This window comes from Hemiscyllium ocellatum, chromosome 12 (assembly GCF_020745735.1).
Source record: "Hemiscyllium ocellatum isolate sHemOce1 chromosome 12, sHemOce1.pat.X.cur, whole genome shotgun sequence".
Classification (NCBI taxonomy): Eukaryota; Metazoa; Chordata; class Chondrichthyes; order Orectolobiformes; family Hemiscylliidae; genus Hemiscyllium; species Hemiscyllium ocellatum.
The window spans coordinates 38648937-38673990 of record NC_083412.1 but is presented as its reverse complement, the minus strand read 5'-3'; the positions used below and the strand labels follow the sequence as shown (position 1 = coordinate 38673990).

The 25054-nt window shown below is 40.5% G+C and overlaps 1 protein-coding gene across 7 annotated transcripts in view; it reads right to left on the bottom strand.

Moving 5' to 3' along the window:
* dmd (dystrophin) overlaps positions 1-25054 on the bottom strand; it is a 1983095-nt gene that overhangs the window by 540416 nt on the left and 1417625 nt on the right. For all 7 annotated transcript variants that reach the window (XM_060833515.1, XM_060833512.1, XM_060833514.1 and 4 more), the window contains one exon: positions 21003-21152. In XM_060833515.1, the coding sequence (XP_060689498.1) occupies positions 21003-21152 (150 nt within the window). The remainder of the gene's footprint in view (positions 1-21002; positions 21153-25054) is intronic.

Below are 25054 nucleotides of genomic sequence, written 5' to 3'. Positions count from 1 at the left end.
ATTGGAGGAGTTGAGTTATAAGAAGCAGCAGGATAGGCTGGAAGTTTTTTTTACTGGAGTGCAGGAGGTTGAAGAGTGACCATATTGATGTTTATAAAATTTTGAGGGGTTTAGATAAAGAGAATAGCAAAGCTCTTTTCCCTAGGGTGGGGGTGTTCAAAACTACACAGCATAATTTTAAGGTAAGAGGCAAAAGATTTAAAAGTGATTTAAGAGGCAACTTTTTCACACTGAAGATGGTTCGTATGTTGGATAATGAAGGAAGTGATAGATGCAGTTACAGTTGCAACATTTAAAAGACATTTGGACAGGTACATGAATGGAAAGGTTTAGATGAATAGGGGCCAATCACAACCAAATGGGGCTAGTTTTGTTTGGGAAACTTGGTCAGCATGGATGAGTTGGACCAATTGGCCTGTTTCCGTGCTGTATAACTCTATGACTATGTATGTGGTGATGCACATAAAGATGTGATTGCATAAATTCGGGAAATATTTCCAAACACCAACACATGCATCTTGATATAAACATACGGCAGGGTTATTAAATAGTGGATATTACAAGTAGTCACCCTGGCTCAAGTTCTACAAGTTTTTATCCATACAGGATGTCTCCATTGTTAACTTCTGAGTAAGGAGGGATGAAATGCCTCCTCTTGTTTATCTAGCCATGCCTCAGTTCATTGAAACAACAATCCTTGCCATTGTGGTGTTTTTCTCCAAGACTAAAGGAATTCCCTGTTTTAAATGGGTTTTAATTTACCTGGGATTTATTGAGTTCAAGTAAAAATGAGTTTATTAGTTACTAACTGCAAGATGATTAGAAATGAGAGGAGATCCCATAAAGTTAAAAAGAAACAATATACAAACCAGTTTCTGAGTTCAGTGAAGGGTAGATGATGTGATACTGCGATTATTGTGCTGGGTGACACTTGTCGCACTGAAATTGGTTTGTGAGTATTGATTTTAAGATGATTGGCTTTGTAGAACGGTTTCCTGTTTCTTTTCAACTACAGTTTTGCTTGATTTCTGGCTTCCAGTAAAGAGAGACTTCCATTCTTTTTGCTAATAGTGCAGGGATAACTAATGGGTTTTTCTCAGCTAGACTCTAATAGGATACAGCTTCCCTTGCTCGGCAGACAAAGGTTAAATCTATCTTCCAACTCTTCTGTATTCCTCAAAGGGGAAAACTAAAAATGCTTCTTGCCCAGACTCCTGTCGTTTTTGTCCCATGATTACAGTTTGAGATCATTCACATGGGGTAATGGGGCATTTGTTTTTTGAAGTCCTTCACTCTTAAGCTTCATCGACACTGGTCAGGTATGACATTCCAAGGTCTCCCTCTTTAAAAGCACAGTCCTTTCAGAAAGTTACTGAACTACGTTGTGTCAAATATTCATTCTGAATCATTTTGGCTCTGTCTCCTCTTTTTAAAAAATCATGTATAATTTAAAGTTCAATGTCTGAGGGTGACCCGGAGTTACAATGGATGTTCATGACACTGACAATGAAGCAGGGAAGACCAGGGATATCAATGTCTTGATGATCTGATAGGTGGGGCCTCAGTTAAACAGTGGGACAGAGCTTCGGATGAAAATCGATCAGAATGACATCTTGGCAATTGGCTGAGATTGGACATTTAGCTACAGGAGTCTGAAGCCAAAGGAAGATTGATTTGTCAGCTGAGAAAGGGCAGGAGACATTGGAGGAGATTAGCTGGAGACTTGCTCGCTATGTTTGATGTAAATTATTTTTCAAGTCTGTAATTCATTTTGTAAACACAAGATCCCACCTAATAATTTGTTAATGCCTCTTCTACAACAAGGTCTCTGATAATTTTATGGACAGCATTTTGTTTTCACATCAACAATAAAAAAAACAAATAAGAGCAAAAGAAGTTCAGCTAAGGAAAATTAAGTCAGAATACTAATAAACTAAAATAAGAAAATACACTGCCTTTTTAAATAAAGCATGCAAAGTTTTTGCCTTTAAAATAAAGCAGGCAGACTCTGTTTAGTTTATACCACTTGAATCAGTTGGCTGCACAGTGCAAATCTGCCATAAATAATGCACAAACTATAGGCTCAGAATTACATTGATTAAGGTATTTAAATTTTGTATAACTTGGCTGAGCAATATATTTGACCTGAAAATGTGGGAGGATTACTGCGCTGAGCAAAACCGAACGTCCATCTCCTGCACTTCATGCCTGAATGGTGCAAATAGAACTTTGGCTTCAAGCTAGTAATACGGCCACATAAACCAGTAGGCCTAATTATAGGTGGATGCAATCACGGACTATAATGACAAGATATCTTAGAAATTACATCATCCCATGCAATAAAGCATAATTTGATTCCCTTGCTGTGAAACAGTAGACCTAATCATGATTAAGTCGCATATGTTTAGCCTGACTGCACTATGAAATTAATCCAGTCAGATCAAGGTAATAATCAGGGTGTAGATTAACTGTGATTCAAAATAATCATTGCTATTAACTAAAAAATAAACTTCAGTAAATTGCCATGGTTTGCTGCATATACTTGAAGACTGGCTGTTTTCAATGTCTGATTGATTAGAAATCATGTTTTCATAGATTTTCCGTCAGCGTCATATTGATCTGCTAATAAGCACAAAGCAAGACATTTACACACCTTACTCAAGACATATACTCAGGACTATCCACATCAAAAATATATTTTTTTGATTTAAGTCGATTTCTGACAAAATGTAATTTCAGAGAGAAAAACAGGATTCGACCACAAATTAATCCATGTTGTCATTACACAACCTTTGTCTGAAGAATAAGGAAAGGCAAAAATATATCCTTTGTCAAGAAGAAATGAGTCAAACAAATGTGGGAAGATCTTTCAGAAAGGCTTTCAACTAAATAATATTCATTATCACTCAACAATTCACTTTTCAGATGAGTGGGCACATTGCTACAGCGAGATGATCCAAGCTAACACTCTTATGTATATAAATAACAGCTGAAAAATACTGTCATCTCAAGGTGGCTATAAAATATTGCATGCTTCAAGGATTTTGAAAAATATTCACAGTTACTTGGAACTTTTTTTTAATTACACTGGTAGTCACTAATCAGACGGTCCAGGGCAGGGTCCACAGCAATTGTGGAAAGCCTGAGATAAGGGAGATGTAGGGATTCCCTGTGAGAGGACTGAGGAACAATCTGTTTGCCCTAGTCTATAAGGAAACCAATATGCAAGATTAATTTATCATTTCAACCATTTTCTGGGCCTGTTACTTCTCAAAGCTGGATGCCACTGGTGAGCCTTTCTGGGCTAATGGACACTGTAATGTTTTTGAAGCCGAAATGATGTCAGTAGATGCTGACATCTGAGTCTCAAAGATGTCACAGAATCCCTACAGTGTGGAAACAGGCCATTTGGCCCAAAACGTCCACACCGACCTTCCCAAGAGCCTTCTAAGCAGACCCATCCCCCTACCCTTTTTGCCCTGTAACGTGGCCTTTCCCAAGGCTAAAGCATCTAACCTACACATCCTTGAACATGATGGGCAAGTTAGCATAGCCAGTCCACATAAATTGATGGATGTGGAAGGCTCCTTTGGGGCCTTGGATGGAGGTGAGGGAGGAGGCGTGGGCGTAGGTTTTGCAATTCCTGCAGTGGCAGGGGAGGGTGCCAGGACAGGAGGGTGGGTTGTTGGGGGGTGTGGACCTGACCAGGTAGTCACAGTGGGAATGGTCTTTGAAGAAAGCGGAAAGGGGTGGGGAGGGAAATATATCTCTGGTGGTGGGGTCCATTTGGAGGTGGCGGAAATGTCAGATGATGTGGTTAATGCAAAGGTTGGTAGGGTGGAAAGTGAGGACAGGGGGGTTCTGTCCTTGTTACGGTTGCAGGGGTGGGATTTGAGGGCAGAGGTGCGGGATGTGGATGAGATGCATTGGAGGGCATCTTTAACCACGTGGGAAGGGAAATTATGATTTCTAAAGGAGGAGGCTATCTGGTGTGTTCTGTGGTTGAACTGGTCCTTCTGGGAGCAGATATGGCGGAGGCGGAGGAATTGAGAATACAGCATGGCATTTTTGCAGGAGGTAGGGTGGGAGGAGGTGTAATCCAGGTAGCTGTGGGAGTTGGTAGGTTTGTAAAAAATGTGAGTGTCAAGTCGGTCATCATTAATTGAGATGGAGAGATCCAGGAAGAGGAGGGTTTTGCAGGAGGTGGGATGGGAAGAGGTGTAATCCAGGTAGTTGTGGGAGTCGGTGGGTTTGTAAATACTGTTAGTGTTAAGTCGGTTCTCATTAATGGACCTGTCCTATTGTACTCCTTGCTACCTTCACCTCAGCTATCCACCCACCCCCCACCATTTATCTCTCCACCCTGGAGGCTTCCTGCCTCTATTCCTGATGAAGGGCTTTTGACCGAAGCATCGATTTTCCTGCTCCTCGGATGCTGCCTGACCTGCTGAGCTTTTCCAGCACCACTCTGATCTAAACTCAGAATATTGTGGGTTCAAGTCTCCCAACCTGACTTGAGTTTGTTAACTAACAATACTGAGGGAATGCTTCCTTGTTAAAAGTGCTAGTTTTTAAATGTGATACTAATATTTCAGTAGCCTGGGAAAAAATAAAAATAAAAAGAGAAAAATCTCATCGAATTCAGCCTTCTTCTTTAAAACAGGCCCTCTTCAACATTTCTCTTTCAATTAGTACCAGATTAACCTCATCCTTTTTATTGTTGATTTGTTGGATCATGAACAGAACAGCTGCTGTGTCTGGCTATGTAATAAGTCAATTCATTTTATAGTATCATTGCATGTTAGGTAGCTGGAAACAATGGCAATACTTTGTTATACAAGCCAAGCTTTTTTCAATTAATGTATATTCATAAACCTCTCACAAGCCAAGCACTAATAAATACAACCCAATAAAACAGCTTAAAGATCTGATAAAATAGATTCACAACCAGCTGACACACTGACTTGCATAAAAATCTTCATATTCAATGTATTAAAGTGAAATTAGCTGCAATAAACAGAAAAGATAGTTGCAGCTTTATATGATTAAAATAAAGCTTTGTCGCTATTTCAACTGGATCAACTTGTCTCTCATGTTAATCATGGCTTGATTAGAAGCACATTTGTCTCTGAGGTTCTGTTTCAAGACTCACTCTAGGGCTTGAGTACAAAAATCAAGACGGAAGGAGTATGACACAGTCAGAGGTCATCTTTCAAACCAGATCTTAAAACTAAAACCCCATCTGCATGCTTAGGGCAGGTAAGGCTCCAGGACCTTATTTCATAGAGCAGGGAAGCTATCCTGACATCCTGGCTAATATTTGCCCATTAATCAATATGTGGCAACGACAGATTTTGTAGGAGACTGCTGAGTGCAAATGAGTTGCCATATTTCCTTAGGTAACATAGTGGCGACATTTCAAAAAATATTTCATTGGCTGTAAAGCACCCCAGAGATGCCCGGCGACCATGAAAAGTTGCAATACAAACTCAAGTATTCCTTTTCCTCGGAGGACGTGGTGGAATCAATACTTTTCTGAAGAAGTCACAGCCAGTGGCAATTAAATCCATCCATATTGATTGGTACAAAGTCTTTCAATAACAAGGACCATGTGCAACATGTCTAACCCCTCTGCATGCCACAGTTTAATTGTGTGGACTTTTTAAAAAAATTGTGCATGACGCAATTTGGGAAGACAACATCCAGATTACAGGTAACTTATTTCTGCTTCATATCCACCTTGATCATGTTGCTGTTATAAAATCATCAAGTCAGACAATAGTAATCTTTTAAGGTGCAGGGAGATGATATTTCTCTGAAAGAATGGAATTTAGAGTCAAATAAATATTTTAATCAATAGATGGATAAGGATAAGAAGTGTTTGGGAACATCATCACCTGCAGGTTCCCTTCCAAGTTGCACACCAAATCAACTTGGCAATATAATCATGATTACTGGTTTCTTTGAAGGAAGTGGACCGAATGGACCAATTGGGAGTATTAACAGTGATCATTAGACATTAAGGTTTAGCTTGGTTATGGAAAAAGACAATAAACAAATAACTGGAGTTCGAATTAATAAATAGGGGAAAGCCAACCTCCCTGCCAAACATTGCAAGTACCAATTGATAGAGCTAAGTGATTCACACAATCAATGAAGCAGGTCTAAACTCTTAAGTCCTGCCACATCCAGTTGTGAATTGTGGCTGATAATTAAAAACTCACTGCACATTGAGGCTCCACAATATTCCATTCTTAATACCAGGGGAAGCTACTATACCTCGTGAAAATCAAAACTTTTTTTCTCTTGTCCTTACTCCCTCTTGTTCATTCTCCAGAGAGGAGGCCAGTATTTATCACCCATCCTTAGCTACAATTAGAGTTTACCAAATTACAGTGGGTCTGGAGTCACAATGATTCCAGATTGTTATTCAATTCCAATTTGGACAATAAAAGGACATTGATCTGTGGTGCTGGATTATCTGATAGTAGTCCAGTGATATTATAATGATATCATGGCCTTCCCTGAAGTCTTTCAAACTTTAAACAGAAAGGCTGAGTGGATTATCCACTTGAACTCCTCACGAGCTCCCTAGCATCACAGATGCTCGACTTCTGCCAATTTAAATCACATCACATGCTGTTAAGAAGTGACTGAAGACCCTGCTAATTGCAAAGGTATGGGTCCTGACAACAGTGCAGCAATAGTACGGAATTTCTGCTCCAGAGCTTGGACACTCTGGTCAAGCTGTTGCAGCTGTAACACAGGTTTCTACCTGACAATGTTGAAAACCGATCAGGTATTTCTTGTGCACTAAAAGCAGGACAAATCCAATCCAGACAATTACGACCTCATTACTATACCCTTGATCATAAGCAGAGTGATGGAAGAGGTCATCAACAGTGCAATCAAGGAGCACTTGCTTCATAATAACCTTCACAATGACAATCTGTTCGGGTTCCATAAGGGCTACTGACCTCATTCCAGCCTTAATCCAAACATACACAAGAGCTGAACTCCAGTGGTGAGTGCCTTGACCACTTCTGACCAAGTGCACCATCAAGGAACCCAAGCAAAACTGGAGTCAATGGGAATCAGGAGGAAACCCCTCTGCTGGATGAAGTCATACCAGGCACAGAGGAAGATGGTTGCGATTGCTGGAGATCAATTATCTCAGCTTCAGGACATCACTGCAAGAGTTCCTTCGAGTAACATTCTAGGCTCAACCATCTTCAGCTCTGACCTTTCCTCCATTATAAGATCAAAGGTGATGATGCTCACTGATGATTATTCAGTATACAGCATTATTTGCTGCATCTGCAAAATGTAGTGCTAGTACATTAATTTTCCTCATTCATTGATATATATTTTGTATAGACCTTATGATGGAGAGAAGGTCATTGATGAAGTAGCTGATAATGCTTGGATCTAGGAAACACCCTGTGGAAATGGGCTGTTGTGGCACAGTGTGATATCCCAATCTGTGGATCAGGGGACCCAGCTTCAAAGTCCACCTGGGCCAGAGGTGTATAATAACATCTCTGAATGTATTGATGCCCTGAGGAATTTCTACAGAGATGTTTTGGAACTGAGATGTTTGGCCTCTTAGAATTTCATCTTTCTTTGTGCCAGGTATGACTCCAACCAGTAGAGAGTTTCCCCAAATTGCTATATTCTCTCTGTCAAACTGAACTTACAAGCTTTATTAACAGGGATATAGATTTGCAATAACTTGGAGGCTTTGCTGAACCAATACAAGACACATTAGAATTCACTTCGGGGTACCACACTTCAGGAAGAATGTGAATATGTTGGAGTCCAGAAAAAGAAAATGATGAGAATAGTTGAAAGGATAAGAAACTTAAATCATGAAGATGGACTTGAGAAGTTATGAGTATTTTCCCTGGAGAAGATAAGACGAAGAGGAAATCTGATCGTATTTTTCAAAATTATGAGGAGACTGAGTAGAGTAGACAGGAAGAAACCGTTCAGATTCATAAAAAGCTTGAGAATGAGAAGGTACACATTTAAAGTAATTTGCAAAAGAAGAAAATGTAATGTCAGAAAAAAAACACTTTTTAACATCGTGGATCTTTGTAGTATTGATATTTTAAAAAAATCATGAGAAATGGACGTTGCTGGTGAGGCCAACAATGATTGCTCATCCCTAATTTCCCAGAGGGCAGGTAAGTGTTATCCACATTGCTGAGAGTCAGGAGTCATATTTGGGCCAGGCCATTTTCCTTCTCTAAAAGGCATTAGTGAACCAGATGAGTTTTCCAACAAATGACAACAATTTCATGGTCATCTTTAGATTCCTTTTATTAAAAGTTGAATTTAAGTTCAATTATCTGACATGGAGGGTTCAAAACTGGGGCTTTGAATTAATAGTCTAGTCATAATACCATTCGAGAGAAAGTGAGGACTGCAGATGCTGGAGATCAGAGCTGAAAACGTGTTGCTGGAAATGCGCAGCAGGTCTGGCAGCATCCAAGGAGCAGGAGAATCGATGTTTCGGGCACGAGCCCTTCTTCAGGAAGAAGGGCTCGTGCCCATAATACCATTCGGCCATGGCTTCCTTTGCACTGCCTTTAAATGTATTGGAAGCATATCCAATTAATGAATTCAAGAGGGATAATTGGTTAAAAACAAACAATGTGTTGGATAATGAGGAAAAGGCAGGAGATTCGCACCAAGTCAAAATTCATTCAGAGAGGCTGTGTAGACACCATGAGCTGAATGGTCTCCTTCTGCACCATACTAATTCTGCGATTGGGCATTTTTAAGTTTCTCCAATGCTTTTCCCACTTACGAAACATATCTGGAAACCTTTGCAGATGCTTTATTCCCTCCACATAACCTGCTCTTTTACTTATCTTTGTTCCATTAGATATTTTGGCTACAAATTAGTCAACCTCATCATTATTGTTATTAAGAAAGATCTGAAATAGTTGACATGACCGAACCGATCCCTGAGGTACTTCACAGGTTCATCACTTATAGTTTGCCAGACTTATTTATCTGGACTATATTTCATGAGTTAACCAATCTTGTATCCATGCTAACATATTATCCCAACACTATGCACTTCCACCTTCTGCAGTAGCCTTTCATGTGCACCTTCTCAATGTCTTATGGAGATTCATATACACTACATCTATTTGTTTTGCTTCATCGAATCGGATTGTTACATGTGTCAATCAGGATTTCCTCTTCACAAAAACATGTGGACTCTGTTTGCTAATATTATGATTTTCGAAGGGTCGTGCTGCTAACTTGTCAATAATGGATTCAAACATTTTCCCAATGACACGTTAGATAAATTGGCCTACAGTTTCTGGCTTTACGTACATTGCTTTTCTTAAATAGTGATGTTACATTTGTGGGTTTTTTAAAATTCAAATCACCTGTGACCCACAACCCACAATCCATAATTCTGAGAGGCTTATACTGAAATCACCTTTCGAGGCTGTCACTAACACATTTTCTTATCGGAAACGAAAGAACACAATATCTGCATACTTTGATCAGAAGAATGTGAAATCCACTCAGGGGATGGGGTTTAAAATGAGGTTGCTGGCTATCACAGGCACTGGCGGGTCACAGTGGCAAGTAGTTTTACTGGTGGCAATGGTGCAAAAGGTTTTGTTATACCCTAATCTCTTTCTTCCTCTTGTGTCCTGTATACTCTTAGTTCATCCTCCTATGAACTAACCTTTGTCCTTTTCTTCAATTGATGGTAATATTCTCTCACTGAAGGAAAAGCTTTGTTGAAGATGGGGGAATCACAACGGCTGATTATGGAAGACATTGATTCGAAGGCTGTCAACGCAATGGTTTAGAGATTGGTGAAAGTAAGGGTTTCATGTGGTAAATCACTGACTACAAGTGCCTAGAATCTAGGCTAGCGTATGGTACACCAACAGTGCCAGCTTACTAGAAGCTGAGATTGTATTATGGATCTAAGGCAGCAAACCCAGATGTATTCCAGTAATGCTTAAAATAGTGTTAGGTGTTGAGAGCAAAATCAAGGAGGCTTATAAACAAAAGAAGTACAAACAGGAGTTCTTCCTACTAAAGGTGAAATTCACAGATTCCCTCCAGGTTAGAAGCTTTTATTTTCACTCTGGAAATCATTATCACTCTCTACTCATTGCAGGAGCTATTCACCACTAATTCTGATACTTCCTTATGTGGCCAAGTGCCGAGTTTAGTTTGATAACTAGACTCTAGGAAGTACCTTGCAAAGCAGGGCTGTGTAAAAGGTGATCAATGAACATAAATGAACTCACCCTGTGACTTGCTCATCCCAGCAAGTTTCCAGGTTGAACTATTTGATTTTCTTCTGACCTTTTGGAAAGATTCTTCTGACCTTTTGGAAATGGAACTTGATACTGAAGGGACTTTAAAAACCATGGCGGGGCCTTGTCAGGACAGCTCTCAGACACACTGCCATCTCAGAGGGTGGGTAGCAGATGGGAAGATGGTGGCCTCCAGTGACAAGCTGGGTACCAAGTCAGCTCCTGCTGTATCGAGGTAGGAACCCAGTGAGTCAACCCGATGGATAGTCACAGAATTTACTGAACCCCTACAGTGTGGGAGCAGGCCATTCAGCCCATCGAGTCCACACGGAACCTCCAAAGGGCATCCCACCCAGACACACTCCCCCACACTATCCCCGTAACCCTGCATTGCCTATGGTCAACCCACATAGTCCATACAACCACAGAAGCTTGGGGCAATTCAGCTTGACCAATCAAACTAACCCGTACATCTTTGGTCTATGGGAGGAAACCCATACAGACATGGGGAGAACGTGCAGTTGACCAAGGCTGAAATCGAACCCGGCTCCCTCGCGCTGTGGAACAGCAGTGCTAACCACTGAGCCATCCCACAGTACAAGGGCTTTGTTTTCCAGCAATGGGTGGTTCGGGTGAACGATCACTGCCTCAATAGGGAGTAGGTTGGCCAATGGGTTTTCTGTTCAGTTGTGTCAGCACTGGGACTTGCAATTGGTCATTCCAATGCAGACCACTGAGGCTTCCATTTTCTTGAAGAGGCCTGTTCCTCTCTTCTGGTGGGGCTGCCAGCATGATGATGACATGTGTCTAGTGTCTTAGCATCTAAAGTGTGGAGGGGACAGGTTTGACAGATAGCCAAAGAATGGCAAAGGTGTCAACGCATAAGGGGGTGAAGGCTCACATTTACTTTGCCATCGAGGAGCTAGATTTCCACATCTCAGGTGACAAACTTTGACAGGTGGACACACGCGGCACAGTGGCTCAATGGTTAGCACTGCTGCCTCACAATGCCAGGGACCAGAGTTCGATCCTTGCCTCAGCCGACTGTCAGTGTGGAGTTTGCATATTCTCCCCGTGGGTTTCCTCCCACGATCCAAAGATGTGCACTTTAGGTGAAATGGCCATGTTAAATTGCCCATCGTGTTCAGGGATGTGTAGGTTAGGTGCTTGAGTCAGGTGTAAATGTGGAGTTATAGGGTCGGGGGAATGTGTCTGGGTGGGATACTCTTTGGAGAGTCTTTGTGGACTTGTTGGGCCAAATGGCCTGTTTCCACACTGTAGGAATTCTGTTCTATTCTACAAAAATCCCAGAAACAGTGGAAAGATTGAAAGGCTGCATGTTATCTAAAGTGGTAGGAACTCGATGGAACAGAAACCTGTTCCCATCCCGGTTACTCGGACAGCAAGAACGACAATTAGGAGGTTACCTTCTGAGAGGAAGGACCACAAGCTGAGCCAACGGGTGGCCTTGGAACTCTGCCAGAAACTTCAGCCCTTCAATTTATGCTAGGATCCATTACTTTGATTAACACACCACTCTGCAAATGTTTCTGCTTGGATTAGTCTCATGTGCAATTCATATGCACCATGCATCTTCAACAGTTACCTCATGATAGCATCAATTTAATAACGTCATGGTAAACAGAATCTTGAAAGGAAAAACATCTCACACAAACTGCAGCATTTGACAGGTTTAATCTACAATAAAACTGCTGGAAAGCAGTCAAAATTAGATATATAGCTGTTGTGGAATCTTTTTCAAAAATCCCACAGCCCAAAATGGCTGCTGGGAATAAAATGATATGCTCCGATACAAGAAATATAATGCCGAAATATGTTTGGAACTGACAGCTTTCAAAATTGGCATTATGTACAACAAATGTCTGTGTTCTTTTAGAGAAAAATGATTATATTTCAACAACTCATCAACAAGTATGCAGCATGAGCCATTTACATGTTAATGACCTGATGAGTGATTTCCTAATGTCAAAATAGTTTGCAAGAAGAAAATTGACAGCAATTATTAATTATTCATAAGTCCAACACCTTCAATGGCATTTGTTGTATACGTCAGGATTGATGATAATTTGCCACTCTATTGCTGGCTGCGTGAACTCTTGCTTTGTATTAGCCTACTTCAGCTGGGAAAGTCCCGGCCTGTACAGAGACAGCCTCCAAACGTACCTGGGCCATATGCTTCATCTGATCCTCACATACACAGCACTGTTGAAAGTCCCATACTCAGGGATAGCTGCAATAACCAAATTTATTGTGGGGCACTCATGGATGCAATTACTTTGTGGGGACACATAACACAAGACAGCAGGGAGTTGGACAAGACCTTCACAATTTAATTCCTATGAAGGAGAGTGTGTTAACGACAACAGGAAGGAGTGTTATCGTGATTTTGGCTGCCAAACGGTGCTGAAAGGACTGATGATGAATGTCGCCACAAAGCTATGTCTCCGTCTCTCTTTTTACTTCTCCTTCATTCTAAAGTTTCTTCTCACTCAAAAGCTGCATGAAAAATAAATACTCATTTCCTTACTTTGACTTCTCTTCTCATCACAAGCCAATCTTTGTTCCTTTTCCATTTCAGATTCCTGAAACTGGAAGCATCCTAGCCAGACGAAGAAACTAAAGATGCTGGTGAAGATGAAAATATATTATTGGTCAAACCTACACTTGCAGCCACCCAGTTCAGAAACTGACATTGCCCACATTTTAGAGGCAAAGATACTGGAGAAATCGGCACATGTTGATTGATTAGGCACAACACACAACAGTCTGGACGGGGGAAAGCATGGTCTCTAAGTCCCTGATCAGCGGAGGTTTGGGCAGCACAAAGGTTCTGCTACAGGGCAGTCAAATGAAGATGTCTTCAACCTGAAGATGTCTTCAAAAAAATACTGAAGGGTGTACAATAGCAAAGACCACTTTGTCACTGGACAGACTGCCAAAAAAGCTGATGCAAAACATCAAGTGGCAATGAATCTGAGGATCAAGCCCCTGATCTTCTCTTAAGTTGATGACACTCTGCCAAACCAGCAGCAGATCTATTCCTGCAGACTAATCAACTTTGGGCCAAGTAGAGGAGTCCTCCATAAGCATAAACATTTGGAACCACAAGAAATAAATCAGGATTCAAACTGCAAGTACTTCATGATTCTTTATAATAGCACTTGTGGTGCGGTCCTTCATTCAGTTTGATGTCATATTTAGCTGCATGATGTTTAAGATAGGTAAGCTTTGGGGTGCAGAGTTCAAAAATGGTAGTGGTGCCTTTAAATTTGTATTGTTCACTGATTTGCATCATCACTGCAATACTTACCTCTCATCTCTTCCTGCTATCAGCCATCGAGGTATACACACACAAAACTGTTTCATACGGTAGTGTTCTGTATAACTCTTGGAAGTGTGCTTGCTTCTCAGACTCAATTTTTAAATCTTCGATGACCACTTGATACCTACAAAATGGATTCTGCATGGCTCAAATTCGGCCCCATTTACACTTTTTTATAATCAAAATAGCAGACCAGATGAATTAACAAGTCTGCTTTTCTCTCCCCACGAATGTTGTACTAGAAATGGTCATTGGTCAAATTTTTTCAATACTTCAAACTTGGCTGCCATACCACACAAGTATCTGCTCCATACATCTGGGGATTCTTTTTAGTTCTTTCCACAGAACTTAATGCTTGTAATTACATGCAATTACTTTGTGGGGACACATAACACAAGACAGCAGGGAATACCTGGAGTTGGACAAGACCTTCACAATTTAATTCCTATGAAGGAGAGTGTGTTAACGACAACAGGAAGGAGTATTCCTTGTAATCCAGTTTATTAAGCAATTGTATTGGACAGTTAGTAAAGTGTACATATAATCAAAGTAGTAATAACCTCTGTGTTTTCAAGGGACAACACACCTTTTCCAGAGTAATGGAGACAGCAGCTGGACAAAATTCAGAAGTTTTACCCAGTATCAAGAACCTGTCAGTTGTAAAGACTTACACATGAAACATGTATGAAAATTGGATTCTTAATATCAACCCCAAGGTCTTCATGAAATTAAAATGTTTGCACTCAATTAATATACAGGTTGTATTTGACAATTGAAATGTTGTTCTCTGCATCAATATCTCTCATTGGTAATGAGGCATAATGATTTTGCTCTGTGATGTTCAATGACGTTCATAGTATTTGAAGCAAAAAGGAACCCTTGAAATATGGACCTGAGGAGAACAGATCATTCTCTACATAACTGCTGGTCCCACTGAGGAACCTTAAAAAAAAGCTGAACAGTATTTCAACCAAAAATCTCAGAGGCTGAGATAACATCAGCCTCTGCTGTATTAACATATCCTATGTGCAAAAAATTAGGAATGCTCAGAAGTGAGAAACTGAACTCTGTATTGCTTCCATCAAACGTGTACTTACTTGCAACAAGGTACATGACAACAGGGTTAACACATTGGTTTAATAGACAATTCCATACCTTTAAGCTAGCTTTCACTAGAAATTGGCATACATGCCCCCACCCCCTGCCCCCAGTGCAAAGGCCTCTTTCAGCTGAACATCCAATCCTCTCACCTCAAAGGGAGTCATTGTGAAGAATAGACAACTTTCTTGTCTCAAGTGAACCTTTCCCTTCTTAAGTGAACTTTAGTTTCCAGGAGTTACTACCATTTTTGATTAAGCAATGTTTTGCTATGTATGCAAACATGTGCTAAATCTGCAAATTTCCGGTTTGGTGCTCTCCGTACATTTAACATGTTCAAAATACAGCTCAGGGAATTTACATCACAAAATTCAGTACGTTTGTTCATTCCTGGTATGTGTATACACTGGGCCATCATAATCCAACTTCTGCCAATCTTTCAAAATCCGGCCCACATTATTGATTGCATGGTTGTGATTTTCAAGAATTTTATTGCCGAAGCAACAAATAAATGATGTCAACGCAGAAACTAATCAAAAAGCAAATGCAGAAATTTACACATGTTGTCCAACTTGTTATTTTCTTGTCTAATAAAATGTTTACACCTCAGTACAATAAGCCCGACAAAACATTTTTGTCATACACTAGACCTAATACCATTAAAAGTGTGAATAAATACAATGTAAATAGAGATTACAAAGTAGAAATGTTAAAGTAAAATTGGATAATTCTAAGTCACACAGAAAAAGCAGCATGGTAGCTCAGTGGTTAGCCCTGTTACCTCACAGTGTCAGGAACTGGATTTGATTCCAGCCTCGGGCAACTGTGTGGAGTTTGTACATTCTCCTCTTGTCTGCGTGGGTTTCCTTCAGGTGCTCTGGATTCCTTCCACAGTCCAAAGATGTGCAGTTCAGGTGGACTGACCATGTAAAGTTGTCCTGTCGTGTCTATGGCTGTGCAGGCTAAGTAGATTAGCCATGGGAAATGTTACGTGGATAGGTTGGGGGTGGGTGGGATGCTCTTTGGAAGGTTGATACAGACTAGTGTGCTGAATGGTCCCTTTTCTGCCTTGTTGGGATTCTATGAACCCAAATGTTCTTGCTCATTTTATGATGTACGCAGTGTTGCGCTTTAAAAGCAAATCCAGCAAAACCAGGATTGGAACAAAGATTGTTTCAGAGCTTTGAAGAGTCTGATTGGGCTAGAAGTGAAATCTTTACTGGCATAAAACAAGCAGCTTAATGTGAACTATGATCTTGCTATGACTTTGGTACATTGCAGCTATTGTACATCCATCTGTCTCACACTCCACATGAGTAGTCAAACCACGCACCTGCTAAAGGCCTCTCTCAGTGGCTGATGTTAAAAAAAAACGATTTAATTTAACCCGCATTATCTCGCTGTTGCAAACATACAAAAAATTGACAGTGAAACCAATGAATGCATACTTAGAATCACAATGGATTGGCTTACTCAGTTACATATATTTAACTCCATTATTGAATACCCATATTTAAAAAGTGCTCCGGATGAGGCCACCGTTAGCGTTTTGCAAAAATGCTCATTACACAGAGTGTAGGAGTCTGAAAGGCTGTACTAAATGAATGAGGCAGATGGGAATTCTGGCACCCTGCTTGCTCTCTAATAATCCAGATCATCTCTTTTCACTGACAAAGGCGCAGGAATAAGATTTGTGTTATATTTATACAGCAAACCACGAAAGGCTTGGGTCATTGGCTCTGAACCTAATCCATCAATTCATTTTCTGTGCCATAAAATATAAGAAAACTGCTAACAAAATTGTGATACTCAACAGGTCCCATACGACAAGCACTGGAAATATTGGCAAGCACAGTTCCTCATTATCAATTGTTACAGCTCAAAGGCAATCTGAAGGCACCATTTTTAGACATTTCTGTTGGCAAGAAAATCCACATGCATAACAAAAACCAAAGAATTATCAATGCTGAAAGAAAATGGAATGAAATGTGTTCCAAATTTTCTGGATTTGTTGAACTTTAACTAAAGATAATTAAATAAGTCTGCATTGAAAACCTAGCCTCACAGTGACTGCGAAACTACCAGATTGTTGTCAAAAATCTACTTGACTCAGTAATGCCCTTTAATGAAGGAAATGCTGTCCCTGAAGCATAGCTAAATATCGATTCAGATCTACACTATTGTGGTCAACTCATAACTGCTCTCTGAAATGGCCTGATAGTCCATTTAAATGTATCAAGTCATCAAGGAAAAGTAGAACAATAAAACTGAACAGACTAGCTGACATTGACCTTGTGTACAGATAGAACAAAGACACACTAGCCCAGGAAATCTGCAATGTCCTCATAGGGAGCATTGCCTGCAATTAGATAACCAACCATCTGGTATCTTCATATCTTCAGACAATGTTCCAATTCCTTGATTGCTAATCCTTATCCCCTCAGCAGAACACACCCACCAGAAGTGGTCACACAGTTATATGCAGTAGGTACAAGTGGCCTTGGAAGTCTGGGCTCATTGCCCTAGCTGATGAATCCGTTCTCCATATTGAACACCATTTCATAAAAGCATTGAAAGAAGAAAAGGCACACAACACAGTTGAGGTTGGAGACTTCAATGCGCATCGCTGAGTTGCAGCACTGCTAGATGAGTCCTGAGTGATATAGCTACTACACTCAGCATGTGGCAGAAGTAGTAACTTTCAGAAAAAAGCTGACTTGACATCATCCTCAACAATTTACCTGTCACAGATATAGACATCCCTGACTATATTGGGAGGAATGACCAGTGCTTAGTGTTGTGGATGCAAAGTCAACCGAGACAACAAAGACATACTCAATAAACTCACTGCAATGCCCTCATTGAGAGTGTTGCCTTATTGATCAGACAACAACCACCTGATCTCAGTTTCTTCACACTGAGGACATACCTCTTTGTGTTGTGAGGCACTATAAACATGAGAGAAGCATTGATTCAGAACAGATCCACCAGCTTAAACTGAGCATCCACAAGCTGCTGTAGGTCATTTACAACAACAGAAATTAGTCCAACATAATCTGTAATACTGTGGAGAGGCAGTTTCGCATAACCATCAGCTAGAGGGCCAATCTTAGTTCAGTGAGAATCACCTGTGCTAATCGAATCAACACTCCTGTAATTTTAATTTAATGGACAGTTTTTTCTCAAAGTTTTTAAATAAAAGCTGTGTGAATCTCCACTTTTGGCACGAAGAACAGCTTTCACATTGACCCTGCAATTTTACACACTTAACAAACTTCACTATTTAATTTGCCCATGTTCATTCTATCCCTCCTATTCATCCTCTCCCTCTCATGCCATCCCATTTTTTCTTATCATCCCCATTCCAATCTATCCCTCATAGATACAATCTCTCCAGTCAAGACAGATTTGTCACTGGCGCCAACAGCTCCTCTCTGTAGCCACTCAAAGGTTTTACACATGCCATCTACTCCAAAAGAAACAAAATCAACAACTTGTTGGGCCTTGGATTTGTGTTTTGTTAAGTTGGAGCAATAGAAGAACCCTGAATGGGTGGGGTCAAGGTCCCACAGAACTGGGATTTTTAGTTTAAGTTTTTCAGCAGCAGTTGTAGCTGGGATCTTGGGGCTGGATGTGGAAGCTCTCATTCCTTTCTCTGTTAGAGCCAAAAGATAGAGTTTACTTTGAATTGCTAGAATTGCATATGAGACTATCCATTTTACTGAATTTGCCTTTGCCAGGGGTGTGTTATGGGATGTTACAGGTCAATCTGCTATAACATGCATTTTGTGAATGTGGATTCATGATAACACAAATGACGAAGTGGGGACACTGTTTCTGTAGTGCAAACTGTTAAAGAGTTTATTGGTTATTGTGTGATACTGGCCCTATTAGTTTAAATGGTTCTGCTATTACGTGATTTTCTCATCACACAGGGTTGCACAAGAATGGAAGTACCACATTATAGCAGAACTGAATAGTACATTTAGTTAATATTATTTTGCTAAGCATTTTGATATAGATACAGTTAAGCTAATTCTTTTCTTTATTGTTCCTAGTTTAATTATTGCGCATGAATAAAGTGTGCTTTGTTTCAAGTCTGGTAGTTTGGACAATCAGATTGCATCTAGAGTACAATGCCTTACACTGAACTTTAAAATAAGAAAAAAATAGGGTCTAGACTATCTTCTTAATATATTATGGTCTGGTCCATAAAAATGCGCTATCCCCAAAATCAAATGACCCTAAACTGACCAATCAAAACAGTCCAGAAACACAAAAACTGACTACAATTCTATGATGATGTCCATATACCTCCTCCTCCACCATCTGGATCACCACAGCTGAGATTGTGCCTGAGTGGTCATGTCATCAGACCAGTAATCTGGAGGTGCAGGGTTATTTTCAACCATGGCAGCTGGTAGAATTTAAATTCTATTCCTAAAAGCCAAAATTGAAGCAAGCATCAATGATGGCTGCCATAAACCCATCACCAATTGTTGTAAAAGAAAATCATCTGGATCACTACAGTTCTTTGGGAAACAAAACCTGCTAAACTTATCCAGTGTGGCTAATGTGACTCCAGACCAACAACAATGTACTTGATTTTTAACTTCCCTCTGAAAGGGCAATGCTAGCCACTCCATTCAATAACAATTAATAATAGACAATAAATATTGGCCTTGTCAAATAAGATATAGGAGAAGAATTCGGCTATTTGGCCCATCAGGTCTGCTCCACCATTCAATCATGGCTGATTGATTTTTCAACCCCATTCTCCTGCCTTCTCCCCAAAATCCTTGATCCTCTGACTCATCAATAACCTATCTATGTCTGTCTTAATGGCTTGGCCTTCACAACCTTCTGTGACAAAGATTTTCACCGTCTGGCTGAAGAAATTCATCCTCATCTCAATTCTATTGGGTTGTCTCTTCACTCTGAGGTTGTGCCCTCAGATCCTAGTCTCTCCTCCGAGTGGAAACATCTTCTCCTGGATAGATCCAGGGATACCTGTGAGAGATTGTCTTTCAAGACTGTTAAAAGTAAACATAAATCTGTATAAAAATTAGATAAATTAATTGAAACTGTCAAGTTGTCAAGGAAACTAATAAGCTTTTAAGTCTTTTAAAATGCCTGGACTCCAAAGTTATGAAGAAACTGCCTGCAGTGGAAAGAGACCTGCTTGCTATTTCACTGAATGTTGGATAAGATTCTGAGGGTTAAATTATTGAATTTATGCTGCATGGCTGTTTTCATAGCCTATCATTATCACAGTGGCATGCCTGTCGATTCAGAATGTGATTGCCGGCCCCAGTTGCTGATAAAATCTTTGAAGTGGGACTAAAACTACAAATTCTTGCCTTTTTTAAAGAAGGAATTAAGTAATGAAGGAAGATAAATATAGTAAATGGGTTTGTATCAATGCTCATTATTTTCTAAATAGTGAATTCACCAACAGATGCTGGAAATTTTATTTTATTCTACTTGAATATGGGTTATGGGATCTCCTCATGGAGATACTGGTAAGTTGGAATGAAGGGTATGAGGGGAAAAGATGGTGGATGGGTGAGGAGCAGAGACATATAAGTTGGCACCATGTTAGCATAGAGGTCAGAAAGGATCATGGGTGAGGAGGTGCATGGAACAGCATAGATTGGTATTGCAGGTGGGAGTAGCAATGGGGGCTTATGTTGGCATTGGTCATGGGGGTGGATGCATTCATGAGGTACCATGGTTAGGCAGTTGGGTCAAGACAAGTGTGAGGCTTGAAAGCTGGTTTTGCTTTTTTACCAACTGGGACAAACTCCCAATTCACGGAGGTTAACCTTTCACACAGTCTGCCTTTACACCCAGAAGCCACTGGGGCTACTTTAAACCTTTGCCTGGAACAGTGGGCCTGATTCCCATTAACATCTGTCTCCTCTGAAACACACATCTAGGGCTTACTTTGTGAGACATTTTCTACCAAATCCAAATTGCAAAACCCACTTGCCCGATTCTGCACTTCCAACATAGAAAAGTAAGTCAATGAGAAATACTGATTCATAATAAAATCCTTCCTGCAAACGTATACACCGACACAAATATATGCACACACAGATCAAAGAAAATAATCGTCTTGCAAGAAAATGTAACAGAAAGTATTTTTTTAACATTTGATTCTCTCCTCCTAGATTGATCAATTAATCCTTACTAGCCCCGCCACTTCACTGAAGTTTCAGATTCTCTGAAATGTGAGACTTTTACAGCTATTTTCATACCTTAGTCCAACGATTATTGGCCTGCAAGAGACCAGTTTCCAATTTAAAACGTTGGTCTGGGAACAGAGTCGCACTTTTGAGTGCCACTCCTCCACTCTCATTAATTCGCTTCAATTTCCCTTTCCGTGGAGGAATTTCACCAACGCGAAACTGGAAAAAAAACCAGAAAGTTGAGGTGCTTTTTCTCTTTGTGGCCTGTAATCACCCAAAATTAAATCATATAATACCATATATAGTTCAAGAGTGCTACATTAGTGTTTGACAAAATGTGAGATTAAATGTTAAACCACACTTTGGGCTGGATTTCCTTCCAGGAAACCACTGGTTTTCAGTTGGTTCTGAAGCACTGCTCGGAGGAAACAGGAACTAGAGAGTCCAATATTTTTAAAACTGACAGCATACATTTTCTCCCCCTCCACAATCAACACAATCTATTATCCATGAAACTAAATGACCAGGAAAGCAGGTTCACAGTAGGTCTTGAGTAGTGGGAACATGTCTGCCTCCAACTCATTTCTACCTCAACCATGTCGCTTCTCAATCCATCAGCTAACTCTGTAAACACAGTGGAGTTGCCACTGGAACAGAACTGACAATGTTTAATAGCAAGATTTATCATGTTAGATTTTGCTCTGGAGTTTACTTTTGATTACCTTCGGGGTTTAAATGAGAGTTCAGTGTGCTATCATTTGGAAATCTTATGAGCAATGGTTCATTTTAAGCTTAAGTAAATAGAAAGTTTAAATTGCAGTTGTTTGCGAAAGGGAGACTCTTTAATGGGCTGTGGGACCTTCCAAAGTTGCAGGTTTGATTTTATTCTCATATCCATAATAAATAACTCAGTTGGATTAAGTCAATATAATATAACAGTAGAAGAAGAAACAGAGAAAGCAATTAACATTGCTAATTTTGTGCCATGTCCGATATTGCTTCTTGACCTTTTGGTCAAGATCAAGTGTAAGCATCAAGTTGTGAGTCATCAAAGGATTTCAAAATCATTGCTGGATTGTAATTGGATGTTGGAAGATCATGAGTTGAGCTGAGCAACTATTGGGGGATCCTTAGGCTGTCTTTGGCCTAACACCAATTCGGTATACATCCAACCAGAGCCAAGGCAATGGCAAGCACCAGGCAAGCACCAGGCAAGGGAACACAGTCAATATGGCTGTGAAGAAGGTTGGAGAAGGTATGCTGGTCAATCGGAACTTCTTTGTCAAGTATATCTTCCTGGATTGGTGTGGGTTTCAAGCAGCTAGTAGTTAGGGTGTAGTGGGAAAAGACCACTGTCTAAAGTCCTTGTGCCAAAGCTAAATTGAGGTCTATTCAGTTAACGGCTATTTTCGCTGCTTCCAGCGCATGTCAATATAGTCTTGTTCAAGCAAGAGATGGTTTTGGTTTGTTTGGATAGAGGAAAAACTCCAATGTTTGTTTCTCCATATGCAACTGTACAGAACCAAACTGCTTCAGTATATAAAGATACTTGTATGAATAAAATATATTTTTGAGTAAAACTAATCTATTCTACCAACTGCGGTTTACTGTCTTCATGTATAAAGTTCTGGATAGGGGGTTGGTGAGAACATACCCAATGCCACTCTCATCCTGATGGCCACCTTGTGTGCAGCTACATCAAGTTGTGCGTAGACCCTTGGTACATAAACACCAAGTGTTACTACGTACTGAGCTTCCACATGTCTCCAGTGTTGCAAAGGATAGGCCTGGCCTTGTTCCGCGGATGGTTCTGTATCACCTGTCCCAAATGGAAGAATTTGTAAAGGAAAACACCTTTGACCACAAGTCCATCAGCAAGTGGTTAGCACACAGTATCCTCAAGATGCTGCGGGAAAAGGAGAGGATTGGTTCTGTTGGGGTGGTTTCCTGACCAGGCTCTTAAAGTCATTTGGTAGAATGGCTCATCGCCAAAACTTTCCAACAAGCACCAGGACATTGCTTGGCTGATGGGGAGAAGGCACTACCAGTGAGATCCTTCATGCATGCCTGGTCTCCCTGCACCACCACACAATGCCCTTGAAGTGGCTGCCTGGCAAAGGCATGTGGTGGGATGTAGACTCTATCACATTTCTCCTGCTGGAATGTGCCTTTACAAAGGAAGGCTTGAGAAAGATGCAATGGTTTTTCACAAACTTCTCTGTGAGACAGGATTGTGTGCTCTATGGTCTCCCCCTTGGGACACACACTTAGACAAATGTTGACTGTGCCTGGAGAACCATCAACTCGGTGAAAGATGTTCTTTGGTCTCTCCGAAGCTTGTTGATCTTCCAGTGTAAAGAGTTGATCTTGACTGAGTGTTACAGACTGGAATATTCCAAGGTCCAGCATTACGTGCCAACAGACGCACGAAAGGTTGAAGAAACTGCTATCAAGGTGCAGTGGGAAAGGACCACCATCTAAGTTCTACACTTTGGCAGCAAAAATAACACCAGCACTGTGATGAAGAAGATGCACAGAGGGATAGCCACAAACAACAAAAGAGGCTAGGTTCCAACGAGCAGAAGGACATGAGCATCCTCCAGCTCACAAATGGCAGACATCATGAGGGGCCCGGTGAAAGCCCATCTCCAGACATTGGGAACCAAAAGTTATCCACCACAGCACAGCTCCGGGAGACTGGGAGCAGCAATGCTCCGAGTAAGGAGCAGAGCACACCAGCAGCTTTATCCAGTTCGCAACCAGACTTCCTCACTTCATCCTGTCCCTGGGAAGGTATGGTATGTGAGATCATAGAATTCTGACCGTTTTACTTCAGATTGGCAATGTACAACAGCTTAGTGATGTGAAAATCTGGGCAAAGTTGAAGCACATATTTAGTTAATGAGTGAAAATGCAGCATTGAAACTTCAAGGCTAATTCCAAAAGTACCTTGTTTAACCTTGAAAACGAAAATATGTTCAAAACTTTTCTATGATTAAGTCCATGACAGGGTAGCCCTGGTGAAGTTATCACTAGAACACTCAATGCCTTTGCATAATTGACAGGTGGAGAATGACATAAATAATATCACTGTTTAATTTTATAAATTTCCATTTTTTTAAAAAATGAAGAGAAAATAAACTTTAAAGAGGCTGGCAAACTACAACTTTTAGATCACTCAGTGCACTTTCCAGGTTTTAGGATCAGTTATCTTCCTTTAAGAACTTCCACAATTATCTGCACCTCTAAACGAAATGTGCTTTAAAACTAAATTAATGAGCAAAAAACATTTAAAAAAAACAACTTTCTAAATCAGCCATAAGCATTTAAATGCAGAGTATATGGTCAGATTTTCCAAGGAAGAGGCAATGATAGTCAGATCACTCCACTATCATACTTTTTGTGCTAAGAGTGAGCTCTGCATTGCTGACAGGAGATTCCATTTGGGGCTGCTTCAGTTGTGTGGTTTCAGGTTGGAAGATAGAGGTCCCAGACTGGATAGAGGGGATGGTAACATGTCCCTGGGAGGAGGGAGGTTGTCTAGCCCAGCAGAGGGGGTCACAGGTCACAGGGGAAGAGGTGTGTCAGGTCAGGATCTGGGAGCATGGAAGGAGCTTGAGGCAGGTATAATTTAGGGGGTAAAGGAGCTGTAATTTGGGAAGGGTGAGGAGTGTCTGGTAAACTATAGTTTAATAGTTACCCATGAGCGATATTAGGTTTTTAATTGTCTACATCTGCAATGTGTAACTATCAATTTCAATGCAGCATAAACCTTCACATTCTCTGAGACAAATAGACACTTCCAGGCAGAGGGAAATTGACAATCGGAATCTTCAAATTACGTGGGCAATTCCCTCAGAGTCTGCTACATTGAGGATTCCATGGGGTCCCCATGCTCCACCCCCAACTACGCTAGAGAAAAAAAAACATCTGGCCATCAGAATATGGGGCATTTTTAAAAAAAAATGTTACAGAGTTAAATTCATTTTTGATGCTAATGAGGGTTCTGCAATGATTTGTATTGCTTCACAAATTATTCAACATTACTTCTCCTCAACGTATTTATGACAACACAGGTGTTCATAGCCTGCCTGCACCTTGCCCAGTGAACGAGACTTCAT